This window comes from Protopterus annectens, chromosome 1.part1 (assembly GCF_019279795.1).
Source record: "Protopterus annectens isolate FY-2018-M chromosome 1.part1, PAN1.0, whole genome shotgun sequence".
Lineage (NCBI taxonomy): Eukaryota > Metazoa > Chordata > Ceratodontiformes > Protopteridae > Protopterus > Protopterus annectens.
In genome coordinates, this window is record NC_056726.1 from 1,700,727,942 (window position 1) to 1,700,741,806 (window position 13,865).

The 13,865-nt window shown below is 38.1% G+C and overlaps 1 protein-coding gene across 2 annotated transcripts in view; it reads right to left on the minus strand.

Moving 5' to 3' along the window:
* LOC122811862 (pancreatic secretory granule membrane major glycoprotein GP2-like) overlaps positions 1 to 13,865 on the minus strand; it is a 159,738-nt gene that overhangs the window by 104,515 nt on the left and 41,358 nt on the right. For both annotated transcript variants that reach the window (XM_044083999.1, XM_044083990.1), the window contains exon 4: positions 11,456 to 11,688. In XM_044083999.1, the coding sequence (XP_043939934.1) occupies positions 11,456 to 11,688 (233 nt within the window). The remainder of the gene's footprint in view (positions 1 to 11,455; positions 11,689 to 13,865) is intronic.

The following is a 13,865-nucleotide window of genomic DNA, read 5'->3' on the forward strand; positions in this document are numbered from 1 at the left end:
ATATAAGGAGTGGTTCTTCTTTTAATTTATTTGTCTTTGATTTTCTGAAGAAGAACACGAATCGAAAACGTACTTGTATGTGTGGTGTTAAATTGGACTGTCTCTTTGTGGAATAAATAGATTGGATTTTTGCAGAGGCTGGACCTGATTTCCTTCAAGTGTGTGTATCTATTTCAAGTTTTATTTTACACTTGAATCCTTTTTCTATTTTTCGTGGATCAGTATATTTAATGCCATTCTGTTGTAGCTCAGAGCAGATCTGAGCATTGCCATTTAGATTCCTGACATAAATATAGAATGCCTTGTGGTTGTCTTTGGAATCTTTGGCAATTTTATTTTCGTAACTAGCTTTTGAGAATTTTAAGCGGGATCTCAGCTTCTTACTGTGGCTGGTGAGGGAGTTTCTTGCATCCTGGGATTTTTCTCTTTTCTGCAACAATTTCTTCCTTCTATTGTATAATTTCTTTATAGTAGGGGACCACCAGATTGGCTTCCTTTTTTTGGAGAAGAGCATCTTGGTTCTACTTGGGATTGCATGATTTATGCATGAATCAATGTGCTCATACAGTGCCTTAGTGTAGGATTCTGCAGTCAAACTTCCCGATCCCGTCTGCATGGGTGCTGTGAAGTTTGTCACTTCTGACTTCACTAGCATGAAGTTGGCTTTGGAGAAGATTTTTAAGGAGGTTTCCTTACTGGGGGGTGGGATGTGGATGTCAAAGGTGATTTGCTTATGGTCAGACCTGACCAATGAGGGGGTCATCACTGGTGTGGAGCATCTATTTCCCATGTTGGTAATGACCAGGTCTAGGATATTGGAGCCCCTGGTGGGACAATGGATTAGTTGATCCAGGGCATTGGATTATGAATTCCAAGAACCATTGGGAAAAGGAGTTGGTACCCGAGTAGTTTTCCCAATTAATGGCAGGGTAGTTGAAATCACCCAGTATTAGGGTGCTTGGTTGTATCTTAATATTTTCCAGTATGTTTAGAAAGGTGTAGTGAGAATCTTGGGGCATGGTGGGGGATCTGTAGCAAGCTAAAATTTGGATTGCAGTCTTATCTAATGTTAGTTGCAGCTGGAGATTTTCAGATGCATTGTGTTGGGCAGCTAGCCTGGAGGTGTGAATATCCTTGGTGAATATGGACACTCCTCCACCTTTAATGTTTTGGTCTTGGTTTTGTGGCCGAAATATGTGGCAAGAATTGTATCCTGGTATTGCAGGGGTGCTCTCTGGAGCCTTGAACCAGGTCTCAGTTACTGCACAGATATCGATGCTCTCCATTTTTAGGAGTACCTTGAGAGAGTGCATTTTGAGGTTTAGACTTCTAGCATTGAGTAGCATTACCTTCAGATTTTGCATGCTTGTATCTGTTACAGTGGTGGTTTTATCCTTTGAACCTTGCCTAAAAAAGGCACTATCGGGGTGGCAAGAGCTTTAGCCAGTAAACTGAATCCCAGGGCTGACAGGTGCAGACCATCTCTGGCAAAGCATTGTGGTTTGTCGATCATGTCTTCCCAGGCAGACAAATACTGGATCCCCTTTGAATGACACCAGAAGCTTAGCCAATTGTTGAAGTCAATCATTTTGTCCATATACTGTGGCATCATTCCGGGTGAAGGCAGGATGCTACTCAGGGCTAGGGTCATACCTGCTTGGGTCACATAATCCAAGAGCTCTTCCATGTCTCTTTTCATGTAGTCCATGGAGGTACGTCTCAAGTCATTCACTCCAGCATGGACAATGACAGAGTCATATTTGTACTTGTTGTGGAGTGACTTGAGTGCATGCATTATGTAGCAGGTCCTGGCATCTGACAGGCAGCTGACTGTAATTTTCTCCTTGTTCAGCCTGGTAAGTGGGACATCAGTGTGCCTGACTATAGAGTCACCTATGACTAAAGTGTTGGGTACATTGTCTTGCCTTAGGGGCTGTTGTTGGGTGGCACACTGGTGTTGTGAGCTATGTGTCACTTTGGTTGTGACTGGTGTTTGTTTGCGTTTCAGAGGTCCTTGTTGCTTGGGCAGGTTAATGTTAAGGGGCTCCACATATGTGGGATTAGTGTTGCTATGTGTGGGTGTTGATGGTGTGGGTTTTGAAGGGCTATGAGTTGCTTGAGGTGTAATGCAGGTGTTAACCTTCTCCTCTTGACTGTCTAGCACAATCTTGGCCGGAGAGAGCTTTGCTTCCAGTTTGGCTATGTAAGTGCATCTCTCACAGGTTGTAGTGTTGGGTGGTAGGAGGACAGGATTGTCTGTGCATATGAGGCAGTTGCCGCACTGCCCCAGTATTTCCAGATTCACCATGTGGACAGGAGAAATCACCGGAAGCTGACCCTTGGACATGCCTGTTTAGGCGTTTTTTTGTAAAGTTTAAGAGCTGTTTTCTCTTACTTTTGCAAGGTACTTTCCAATTATAGGCTGTTTAGTGCCTATGATTAATTTCTCCTTATTGACAAGGAGAGCTGAGTGCTTGAATCAGTTTCAGGCTTCCTAGTGCTTTCTTGTAAAGGTTAAGAGCTGTTTTCCCTTACCTTTGCAAGGTACATTGCAATTATAGGCTTAGTGCCTATGATTAATTTCTCCTTATTGACAAGGAGAGCTGAGTGCTTGAATCAGTTTCAGGCTTCCTAGTGCTTTCCAGCAGGTTCTAGAGCAAGTGCTAGTCACACGGGTTCAGATGTTAGTGCTACTACTGTGAAACCAGCTATTTCTATGGGAAAATTTGAAGAGCAGACTTTCTGGCACCTGGAATAGTTTAACTGTAGCCTCGCTGTGCTGCACGATCTGAAAAATGTGCAAACACACGCGTTTTTAAGCCAGAAAGTTGAAAGGGATAGAAATCAGCCCAAAAAGACTAATAAAATTACAATTTCAGAGCTGGAAATCACTCCTCTAGTGTTAGATAGACAGTACAATGATCACCAGTCCCACTGATAAGCAGTAGGACTTTCCTCTACCACAGCAAGGTCTGGATAGCTCTGAGCACAGAAAATAAAGTCCTGAGACAAGCAAAGCCTGGGATATGGACTGGCTAGAAAAGGTGGGAAACGAGCAAACAAGATAGTATTTTTTTTTGTTGAAACAGGCTAAACAATGCAATAATACAGTAAATAAACACAGAAAAGGCTAACACACTTGAGTCCTAAACAGTAATGCAATTAAAACTCTACAAAATTAACAATTTAACTTTTTAAATGAAGCAAGGCAAGTGCACAACTGAAAAATGATTTAAGAGGCAGTAACACAGCAGAATAAGTAGCTAGTCTACATATACAGAGAAGTCTATATATACAGAAAAGCAGCTAAAACACACAGACACTTCAGATGCAGTGCAACCTAGAGCACTTGAGTTGTAGCAATATTAAGGCAATTACAGTTATAATAAATGCTCTAAAATATACTCTGTATTTCCAAAATGTTTGAGAAGCACAGTCAGAACCAAGGAGATTCAGGCAAAATGATTTTTTTTTGAATGGGAAAAAGGAGAAACAGAAGGCCTTATCAAATGTTCTCTCTGTATTAGCTAGAATGAGCTAATGACACTAGACTGGGAGGAGTGTCCCAGATCAGATTTACAGTAGGGGCGGGCAACTGCAAAGCCACCAAGTATAACAGCAACACACCAACAGGGAGGGAGGATGAGGACAATACTAAAGCTATTAGCCTACAGATAGTAAGCACTACAGAAAGCCACAAAATGAAAGTTTTTAAACAGATAAAGGAGCAATGAGACTCTACAGAATGCTTTTTTAACTGCAAACAAATCAGTTACCCATGCAGATTAGTTAATAGCAATAAAAATACACTCAAAAACTGTGCAGCAACATGATTGCTATGGATGAAACAGTGTTTATGGGCAAAGGATATCAAACAACAACTGATCAGAGGGGTGCCTCGTCAATCTACATTCCCTCCACTGGTTACGAAAGTGCACGTGTTACCAGTATTTTGGCAATTTGTCTATATAGAAAGAAAACCCCACCTCTAATCATTAGTAAGGGCAAGAAAGATAAAATTGAACGTGTCTCAGGCATTTACATTCTTGAAACCGAAAAGGCCTGGTGCACACAAGCAGTTATAATGAAGTGGGTCAATGTAATGCTGCCACTTGTTTTGCGAGGTGGCGAAAGATGTCTGCTAGTCTGAGATTCAGCCAGCACTCACCATGCTAAAGACATGAAGAACTTCCTTGCACAGAGAAGAATAGATCTATTGCAATAAACAAGCCATTCAAGGTCCATTTGTGCATGGAACTCAATGACTACATTGAAAATAAAATGGAGAGAAATCAGCATGGAAACTTTGTGAAGCCTAGTCTGCAAGAGGTCATGACTTGGGTGAAAAATTCATGGGATAAAATCACTGACAGCTGTGTTGCCAATGCACTACGAACAGGCTACATGGACAAGCAGTGTTCATTTAAGGAGAGCTCTATTGCTAGGCATAACATATTGGGGCCAATGGTTCTACAGGAAATGGAGTCACAAGAAATTCAGGCCAGAATTCAGAGGTTGGAGACTTATGACAATGTTCCCGAAGAAAATGACATGACTGTATTTGGATAACTTTTCCATTATTGGGGCAACAGAATGGATTGCTTCTGCTTCTGCTTTCAGCTGCCAGCAAGCTCTTGTCAGTTTTTTTTTACTTTATTGCATTAAGGTAACATTACATTATCATGGGATAATTCTAAAGTAAGACCACTAGTTCCCAGACTAGTTCCCACACTTCATTTTTATGACTTTCCATCATTCTTCTCTTACAGTTTGGGTAAGGAATAAAGAAAGCATCACCACTCAAAAAGTGACAGTTATTCACCTGTTTTATTCCCCTCCTCCAATACACATGTATTGAGATTTTTCTGCACTTTCTGTTAAGCATGAAATATTGCACTGTGAAAGCCAAGGTGTACATATTCTGAAGTTGAAATGTTTGTTGCACTGTTTATATAGAATTCTCACACAACTATTAATGCATTACCTAGAACTGTTGTCCAATAATAGAAAAGTACCAAATAAATGTCAATTTCTGTACGTGAATAAATGTTGATTTGTGTACATGAATAAATGTCAATTTGTGTACATGAATTAATGTCAATTTTTGTACATGAATAAATAAATAAATGTAGATTGTTATATGAGGGGGGTAAATAAGGCATCCCTTGATAATAAGCCCTAATGTGTATTTCGGTGGGGGGAAAAGTATAAGATCCAGTCTTATTTTCGGGGAAATATGGTAGCATGAAACATGACCTATTTGGCAAACTAGAAGCACTATTTAATTATAGCCTACAAATTGACTTAAAAAATGTATAAAGAAACAACTGATAAACAAACCAAACTGGAGCCAGAGTAAAGTATAGTACTTTCGTCCCATTTATTACAGAACTTCCTCAGAAGTGCTTATAATATAGCCTACAAATTGGCTTCATGCCAAGCAAATGGTTACTGTGACTGTTACCCCTTTGCATACAGCTGGGCTGTCTATGGACTTGGGAAACTACCATCCCATAGGCCTGACTTGTCTCATAGGTAAGACCATGGAAAGAAAGATCATGGACAGGATAAAAAACAACATAGGAAATGTTCAGACAATGGATCTTAGTTTTGTTTTATCAAGGGCAGGCCATGCCTACTCAACTTAGTGGATTTCTTCAAGAAATTTACAAGAGCAATGGATGAGGGCAAAATGGTGCATATTGCTTACTTCAACTGGTCAAAGCATTCAACACAAAACTTCACTCAGGCATTATAGACAGGTTCATGAACTTAGGTATAAACCCCTACATCCCCTGCTGGGTATTCAGATCTCTCACAGATAGGACACAAGAAATCAGGATCCATGAGTCTACCTCTCTTAAAATGCCAGTCACTAGCTGAGACCACAGTTCTCAGTTATGGGGTACCTTCTTTTTGACATCTACTTATTTGAACTCAAGTCCAACATCAAAGGCAGGCATCTGTCTAATAAAGTTTATAAATTATTGTAAACTGGATGCAGTCATAGACCCCCCCCAAATAGAAATATTCACCAGAATACTCTTTGAAGGCAATTGTGTCGAGACGTCAGAGAGAATAAACAGTTTTATCTACTGCACTGTGTGGTCACTGCCTATTCATATTCACCAGAAAGCCCTGATACAGACTAACAAGTCATTACAAAGTCATGGTCTAAACTTCAGTGCCAAAAAACATGGAAAAATGACCATCCCTGCAAATTACTGCAATGATAATACACCCCTAAGGTCTGATCATGTGGTCATGGATTTGGGAATGCATGTAGACCGTGACTTGGTCTTTGACCATTATGTGTCTACTGTCATAAGGAAATCATTCTGCAATGCTCAACTTATAAGCAAGGGTATGGCATCTAAGTCAAAAAATGTCAGTCACTGTTCCATAGCGTTCAGCCCTCATTAGACCAATTAGTACATACAAGCCTCCCTTTGGTATGTTCCTACCCAGGCATATGCAACAATTAGAACATCCATAGAGGTTCTTCACAAAATGAGTGCAAGGTTTTGACAGTATGTCCTACATGGACTGCCTCAAATCATACTTGTGCTCCATCTCTGACAGACTGCCGAGAGGTAATATATGTCTGGCATTCAAAACATCCTCTGATCCAGCCCTTTTGAACCATTTACACATTAACAAAACAAATAACATCACAAACACCCACTGTAGAGACATAAACCTCATTTGAAACATAAATAAGACAAGTTAGCAAGACAGGCTCTGAAACAGGCTTCTTATCCATATGAAGCAGAGTTCCTCCCTGCACATATTCAAGTACAACTTGGATCAGTAGATGGCAAATCGTAAATTTACACCTGGTCTACCACTTATGTCCCTACCAAAAAGAGGAAGCTTGTAAATAAAGAACTACTCATGCCCAAGCTATATTTCCTATAATATGAACAGTATCAAAAATAATCAAATACATTTGGGAAAATGAGTGGCATCAAAACTTTGAAAAACACTTGGGAAACATGGCTTGGCTTTAAAAGGCTCTTTAGGGTAGATAGCCTACTAATCACTTATGAACCTATGAACTTTGGGCATTGCAAATTCTGGCAGCTTTAAACATAAACATTGATATCATATTTTCTCAAATAATGGCAAAAAAATTTAATAAATTATCTGCTATGTCAAGATTTTTTTCAGCATAAAATAAAAGATGAGTGGCAGAAGGGTGACTCATAAGGATCTGTTATGAATGATTAACACATAATTTGGATCTAGTATAAAAGATTAAACTAAATAGTATAACTGTCCATAAGAGCAGTACCAGAAAAGATATTAGGCCGTATAAGTGTGGCATCATATCCTCACTAATAAAAATGTCTATATATGTGGACTGAGAGACATTTAGTTACAGCCAGAGTAAGCCCCAGTAGTGTCTTATAGATCAAACTTTACAAATTTAATGTAAAACTATATTTATTTTAAGTAGAAGTTTGAAGTAAAACTGTAATTTGTGTTAAGGTTAATTTGAGTATAATGACACAGAACACAATAAGGATGAGGTAGTTGACATTTCACTGTGTTTTAAACAGGCACACTAGAAATATGGAAAGGAAAATATGTTATTTGTAGTGCTCAGTATGTATGTTTTTCCATGGTTAGGTGAAGAACAATATAATATAATAGAAAGTGCCATAGAATCTTTAATACCAAAATACTGTAAGTGAATGTTTTTCTCCCTTTTGTATACCTTTCCAGCTGACCATCATTATACATATGCATATCCAATATAGTTTATGTCAGTCTTGAAGCCCCTAATCCTGAAACTCATAATCCTGACACCATAATATTGAAAGACCAAAATGCTGAAGACCATAATGTCTTAAGCTCTTAAATACTGCATCCCCCTACCAATATTATTCTAGGAACAAATGTGAACATGAATCCTGTTGGGGTCAATTCCAAGAGATCACACTGTGGTCTTCAGCATTTTGGACTTTTTCTATTACTGTCTCAATCAAAATTATGCATTTCAAGATCGAGGGCTTCAAGACTGTGATAGTAAATCATATTGTACACGTGCCCACATATACATATGCAGGTGTATGTATGTGTGTGTGTGTGTGTGTGTGTGTGTATGTGCGCGCGCGCAATTTGTGTGTGTGCGTGTGTGTGCGTGTGCGTGTGTGCGTGTGTGTGTGCGTGTGTGTGTGTGTGTGTGTGTGTGTGTGTGTGTGTGTGTTTCTGCTTGTAGAAATACATTTATGTGATATTACAAATTAATCAGCAAAGTGGCTTGAAGAACAGAGAATAACATTTGTTGGTAAGAGCCACCTCAAAGTGACTTGAGAAGCTAAGTAAATGGAAAATATACAGTGTAAAGCAAACATACTTTTTGGGAGGGTGGCCTAATGGTTAAGGTGTTTGCCTTGCAAACACAAGGCACAGGGTTTGAATCTCACAGCGGATAATTGGCTAGGCTTAAAAAAAAAAAAAATGACTCACAAGGACAGTTAGCCTAGTACTAATCAATGAAGCTATGAACCTATGAACATCAGACTCAGAAAAAGACTACAGATTATTCAGAAAAGTGATGCAATGATTAAATGCAAATAACGGTCTATTTTCTGTAATATACTATTCACTTTCACAGTTAGCACAGGGGAACAGTATTATGAGCTGTTAACTAGCAGCTTACTGTGGTGCAGGGTTTGTTTCTCTCAGCCTTCTTTTGCCCTCGTGTGTCACCTTGAGCAAATCTCTTAGAAAATGCTTTTGTGAAATTTGGATATCCTCAAAGGTCTCCTGGACTGCATGCCTATGAACCTAATATTTTAGAATGTATGATTAATAACACAACTTGTTTGTATGTAATAATAAGCAATGGATCTTTACTACTGGAAACCAAAATGGCTACAGTTAGATTCTACAATGACATGTGCATATAAGCTGTATACCTTTCTTGGATGGAATTAATCATCAGCATGGCAGTCTTCCCGTATTATTACCATGTTTCACACCAAGTAGAGAATAGAGGGTCCAAAAGGTAACTATTATTATATGCAATTGTGAATTGAAATTTTAAGTAGTTTCCCTCTATCAGAACTTCTCAAAGGTCCACAGGTAAATTATAGTCTATCAGTCTGCAGATTGTTATAAGCCTAGCCAATAAGTGGAGGTCAGAATCAACCCTGTACCTTGTATCTATAATGTAAAGACCTTTAAATAGTTTAATAATGGGCACCAGTACTATTTTCAAGAGACTGGACTCAACTGATAGTCAGATGCATTTACTTTCATCCATAAGAGTGGATCCAAAGTGTTCAGCTCTTCAAAGTTGCTTCCCACTCCATGAGAGGTGGCACAGGGAATACATGTAACCATTAATCTACAATTAAGCTCAGTGCTCAAATTGTTTTCTGAACTATTTGTAGAATTTGAGTTACCCCAAACACTTCATTCATTCCTTTCAAATTCGTTCTCCACTACAATCACTCTGAATAGTCACTTGGTCCATAATATCACTAATCTTGTATTTTTTCAGCCAATCACTACTGACAGTGATGAGCCTAGACAACTGGGTGCAGCAGAATTGTACTCAACTTTCCGTGTTATGTACTTTAATTCAGTATATGACCTCAAGACATGTTACCAAGCTGAAAGTGTCCTATGCAGATCACCTCATGACCCTCTCCCTGTATTGGTCTCCTACAGGCCATTTAGGGGCGATCTATGTCTGACATACAAGACATTATCAGATCCCACCCTGATGGTCCTTTTGCATATCCAGCAAACAAGCAGCATCAGAAATACCCATTCTAAAGACCTAAACCTTGCCTGTGATATAAATAGGACCCACTGGAGAGACAAGTATGTATCCCAGAGACTACCCCTTCTCTGAAACAGGTTCTCCATCCATGTAAAGCAGAGCTCCACCTTGATCCAATTCAAGTGTCACTAGGCCATTTGAATGGAAAACAGGAAATTCATCCCAGATATGGCACCTATGTCTCTAATGGACACAGGCAGCCTGTAACTCATTCATCTTCCAGGCGCCTGCTTGTAAATGTTTCATTTACCAAGTCCCTGTCTACACATATCAAGGGTACCAGAAATTGTCAGAGATTCGGGATGCATGGCTAGGTTTAATGAGGCCTCTGTGGTTGTTAGCACAGTAAACACCTATGAACCTATTCAAGACTGTCACCAGACTCTGATGTACACATTTCCTATGTAATAAACACTCCCTCTACCATTACTTACTCTCCTAAGTGGAGATTGTTTCCATTGAAGTGTCTCCACCAACTTTTTCTCTCCCCAGATGTATCTCTAAGCAAATCTCTTGAATTAGTCCACACTGTTGCCAATACCAGTGTAGTGAATCAATAACCTCATTGGTGCATATAGTTTGGGAATGTCCTGTATGTCATGATTTCTGAAAGGGCTTATGGAAACAGGTGGAAAAGGTGATGCCCAATAATTGGGTCTGGCAAGAAAGAATTAATCATGTATGGATTTAATCCTGAATCTAATCAATTTGTCATCATTCATACAATGATTTTAGCGATAATGAAAACCATTACATGACATTGGTGAGGCACTCCTTTAACTAACACATCTGAACATTGGCAAAATCTCCACTCAGTTTATCAACTAGTTATTTGTTAACAAACAACAAGGAAAGGAAGCTTTAATAATTGGTAGATGGTCTTCATGTGAGCATATTAAGAACACATTTTTGATCTATACACACTGGTAAATAATAAAATGACTAGAGCAGTCTTCTTTATCTGTTGTAACTCAGTTTTGAGTATTCTCCGAGTAAGCTTCATCTCTCAACCTATGCGGAATTTTCCTTTTTGCATATATCCTTGTACATTATCTGATCATTAGTTTATTCAAATAAATCAATGTACCTAGTTAACTTGAATTCATTACTATAGAAACTTAAACCAATGTGCAAATATTTAGTGAACCGATACATCTTCCAGCTCCATAAATCTACAACTTAAATTTCAAATTATTACTAAACATAACTTATTATTATTGAGATTGTCTGTGTCAGAATAATTGTGATGTTATTTTTGTTAGGAATGAATTTCTGGTTGAAAATGCACTAAATAAGGTTAAATAATAATAAGCAATGGTCGCATTTTTGGATATTGACAAAATAATACTTTATGAATAGCTTTGAATGCTAAATAAATCTAGTGAAATGGTTCTAAAATCTGTACATTGAAATCAAATATTTCTTTAATTATATTGAGTTTCTGGAAGATGAGGAAATAAATGGCATTGGTATGTACATCTGAACCATATGATGATTCTGGCAAATGAAACATTCTGTACTGCTTAAATTATACAGAATACATAGATAATCATTATGAGTGAGAAAACAGCACTTCCTGCAACAATTTAGCCACATTGCATGTACTATGAGATAAGGAAATATTATAATCTTGAAACATTGTAATTTTTTGCTTACTGAAAGTGCTGGATTACAGCTGCTGCTGCTTCCTGAAGTGAAATTGTATACGAATGTTGCTGTGCCAGGTTGTGGTGAGTACGTTGCATAAAAGCAAGGATTTTCTGCTTGGTTTTCATCTGGCAAAAGAAAATTTGCTTGAGACATAGAACGTCCTAAGCACGATGTGATATCAACAGAAAATTGTTGTGGACCACAGGAGACTGGAATGTTATTGAGTAATGCTGCATAGTCTAAAAGGGGAAAAAAAACACAATAAGTTGTAAAGAGATAGTTGTTCCAGACTATAAAAAAACGTAAAATTCACTTGTGTTCTATTAGTCTTCATTTGTTGCATAAATCTCAAATGAGCATGCCTCCTTTCTCTGCTGACTCCACTCATCTATCTATATATATATAAAAATTATATAGCCACAGTGCGCACACGGGTGGAGACAGGTACACCACCCCCAACAAGCACACTCACATAGTTTCACTTTGACAGTGCATCATTTTATGAAATTAATCATTTTTTTCTTTGCAGCAGAATTAATTAAATATAACTTAAAAATCAACACACGTATATATCAAGATCCTCATGATTTACATACCAAGCCTTGGGAATTTAAATGATAAATGCACACACACACACACACACACACACACACACACATACACATACACACACAACAAAAATGTTCAGATTTAACCTTTAGTGAAGTAAGCAATAAAGTATAAAAACTCACTTCAGCATATAGGGAAATAATTTTGGCAAACCTGTATTGAATATAAGATCCTTATTTAGTCATATGCAGCAAAGTTAAAGGAACCTGGGGTATTCAGAAATGTTAAGCATTTTCTGTAAAACCCTAAGTATCATGAGACAGTTTTTTTCACCTAGTTTCTTGGATTTTGTTAAAGTGTCTAGTGATGCATCTAGCCATATTCTGTGAAACTAGAGAAAAAAAAGAGAGAAAAAATGGTTTGTAGTACCCATCACTTTGCTGAAGTGGTAAGCATTTCTGAAAAATTTACTTAATCTGCTATTTATTTTCATTTAGTCATGTGCTTTTATTCTGCACTACCCTCCGGCTTAAACAGCTAACAGGATATTTTCAAAGTCTTCTCTAATTATATTTTATTTAAGGACATCTAATATTTGTGAAAGGAAGGTGTAGTCACTAATGGAATTAATATGTAAATCCTGAAACGTGATAGAAGTACTACTAGTTTTGTCCCCAGCATGTTCTGAAATGTGTTTTCTTAGCATGCAAGTGCTTTTTCTCACAAAAATAATGTTGCATTTACATCTAGTATCAGCCATAGCATAATGTATACTACAGATGCAGAAATGTTTTCTGTGCACTTGCAGACTGAAAGGGTGTTGACTCTTCTCTGAAGTATTTATTTACTGACACCGATTATGCTGTGTACATTGGTTAACATTGTTGCCTCGCCGCTCTTGATTCGTCCCAGTGTTCAGAATTCCTTCAACAGGTATGTCTTTTGTATTAAGCTTCCCTATCCTTCTCATGTCTCAATGTGTCACTGATTTCCTTCCACATCACAATGACAATCCAATGTGCAGACTGATGTTTGTTTAAATTGATTATAGGTGTATACATAGCATGCATGTGTATGCCCTCTCCTTCAATTAACTAGCTTTTCAGCTAACCAAAACTGTAGAAACAACCAACACAAACCAAACACAGCAAAATAGCTAACTGAGCAGAACAAGGAGATTAAAGCATACTGTAGAACAATGTGAAGTTTACTGAAAATACACACAGTAAAAGCATGTTACAGTGATATATTCTTTATCAAGTCACTGTTCTAACTGAAACAGCTCTTCACTCTCCACTTCAATGAAATAAAGCTGTAACTGGTGCACAAGTAGTCATTACTATCTGATCTGTTGCTTATCAGCTATATACAAGGCATCGGTTCTTTTAATAAAAAACCCATAAGGAAAATAATGTTGGCACTAGATGTTTGCACAGTGCTAATATTCAAGGAGTGCACTGGATAGAATGCTACAGATATAATCAGACATTGGTCTGTGGGTAAAAGCTATATTCTCAGAAAAAAATCTACATAAGAAAATGGATCTTTAGTACTAATGTGATAAACAACACTAGGCGTTTGAATGCCAGGAGAAATACTGTAAGAGTACATATGGTCGGTGTGATGGATATTACAGCTAAGAGAAGCTATCATGTCACTGAGTGCTCACACATGGTGCATATTGGCATATAGAGACTACTAATGCCTGAGGGTCACAAACAGGACAGTAGAGCTGAACATATCAGCCAACACAAAGACCACTGTGAGTACACATACCGCAGTGGCAGCCCTGTTCACCATGGATGACTGTGGGCAATTGTACTAGCTAGTTCATAGATTAGTACTAAGCTAACTGGAGCATTGCCTA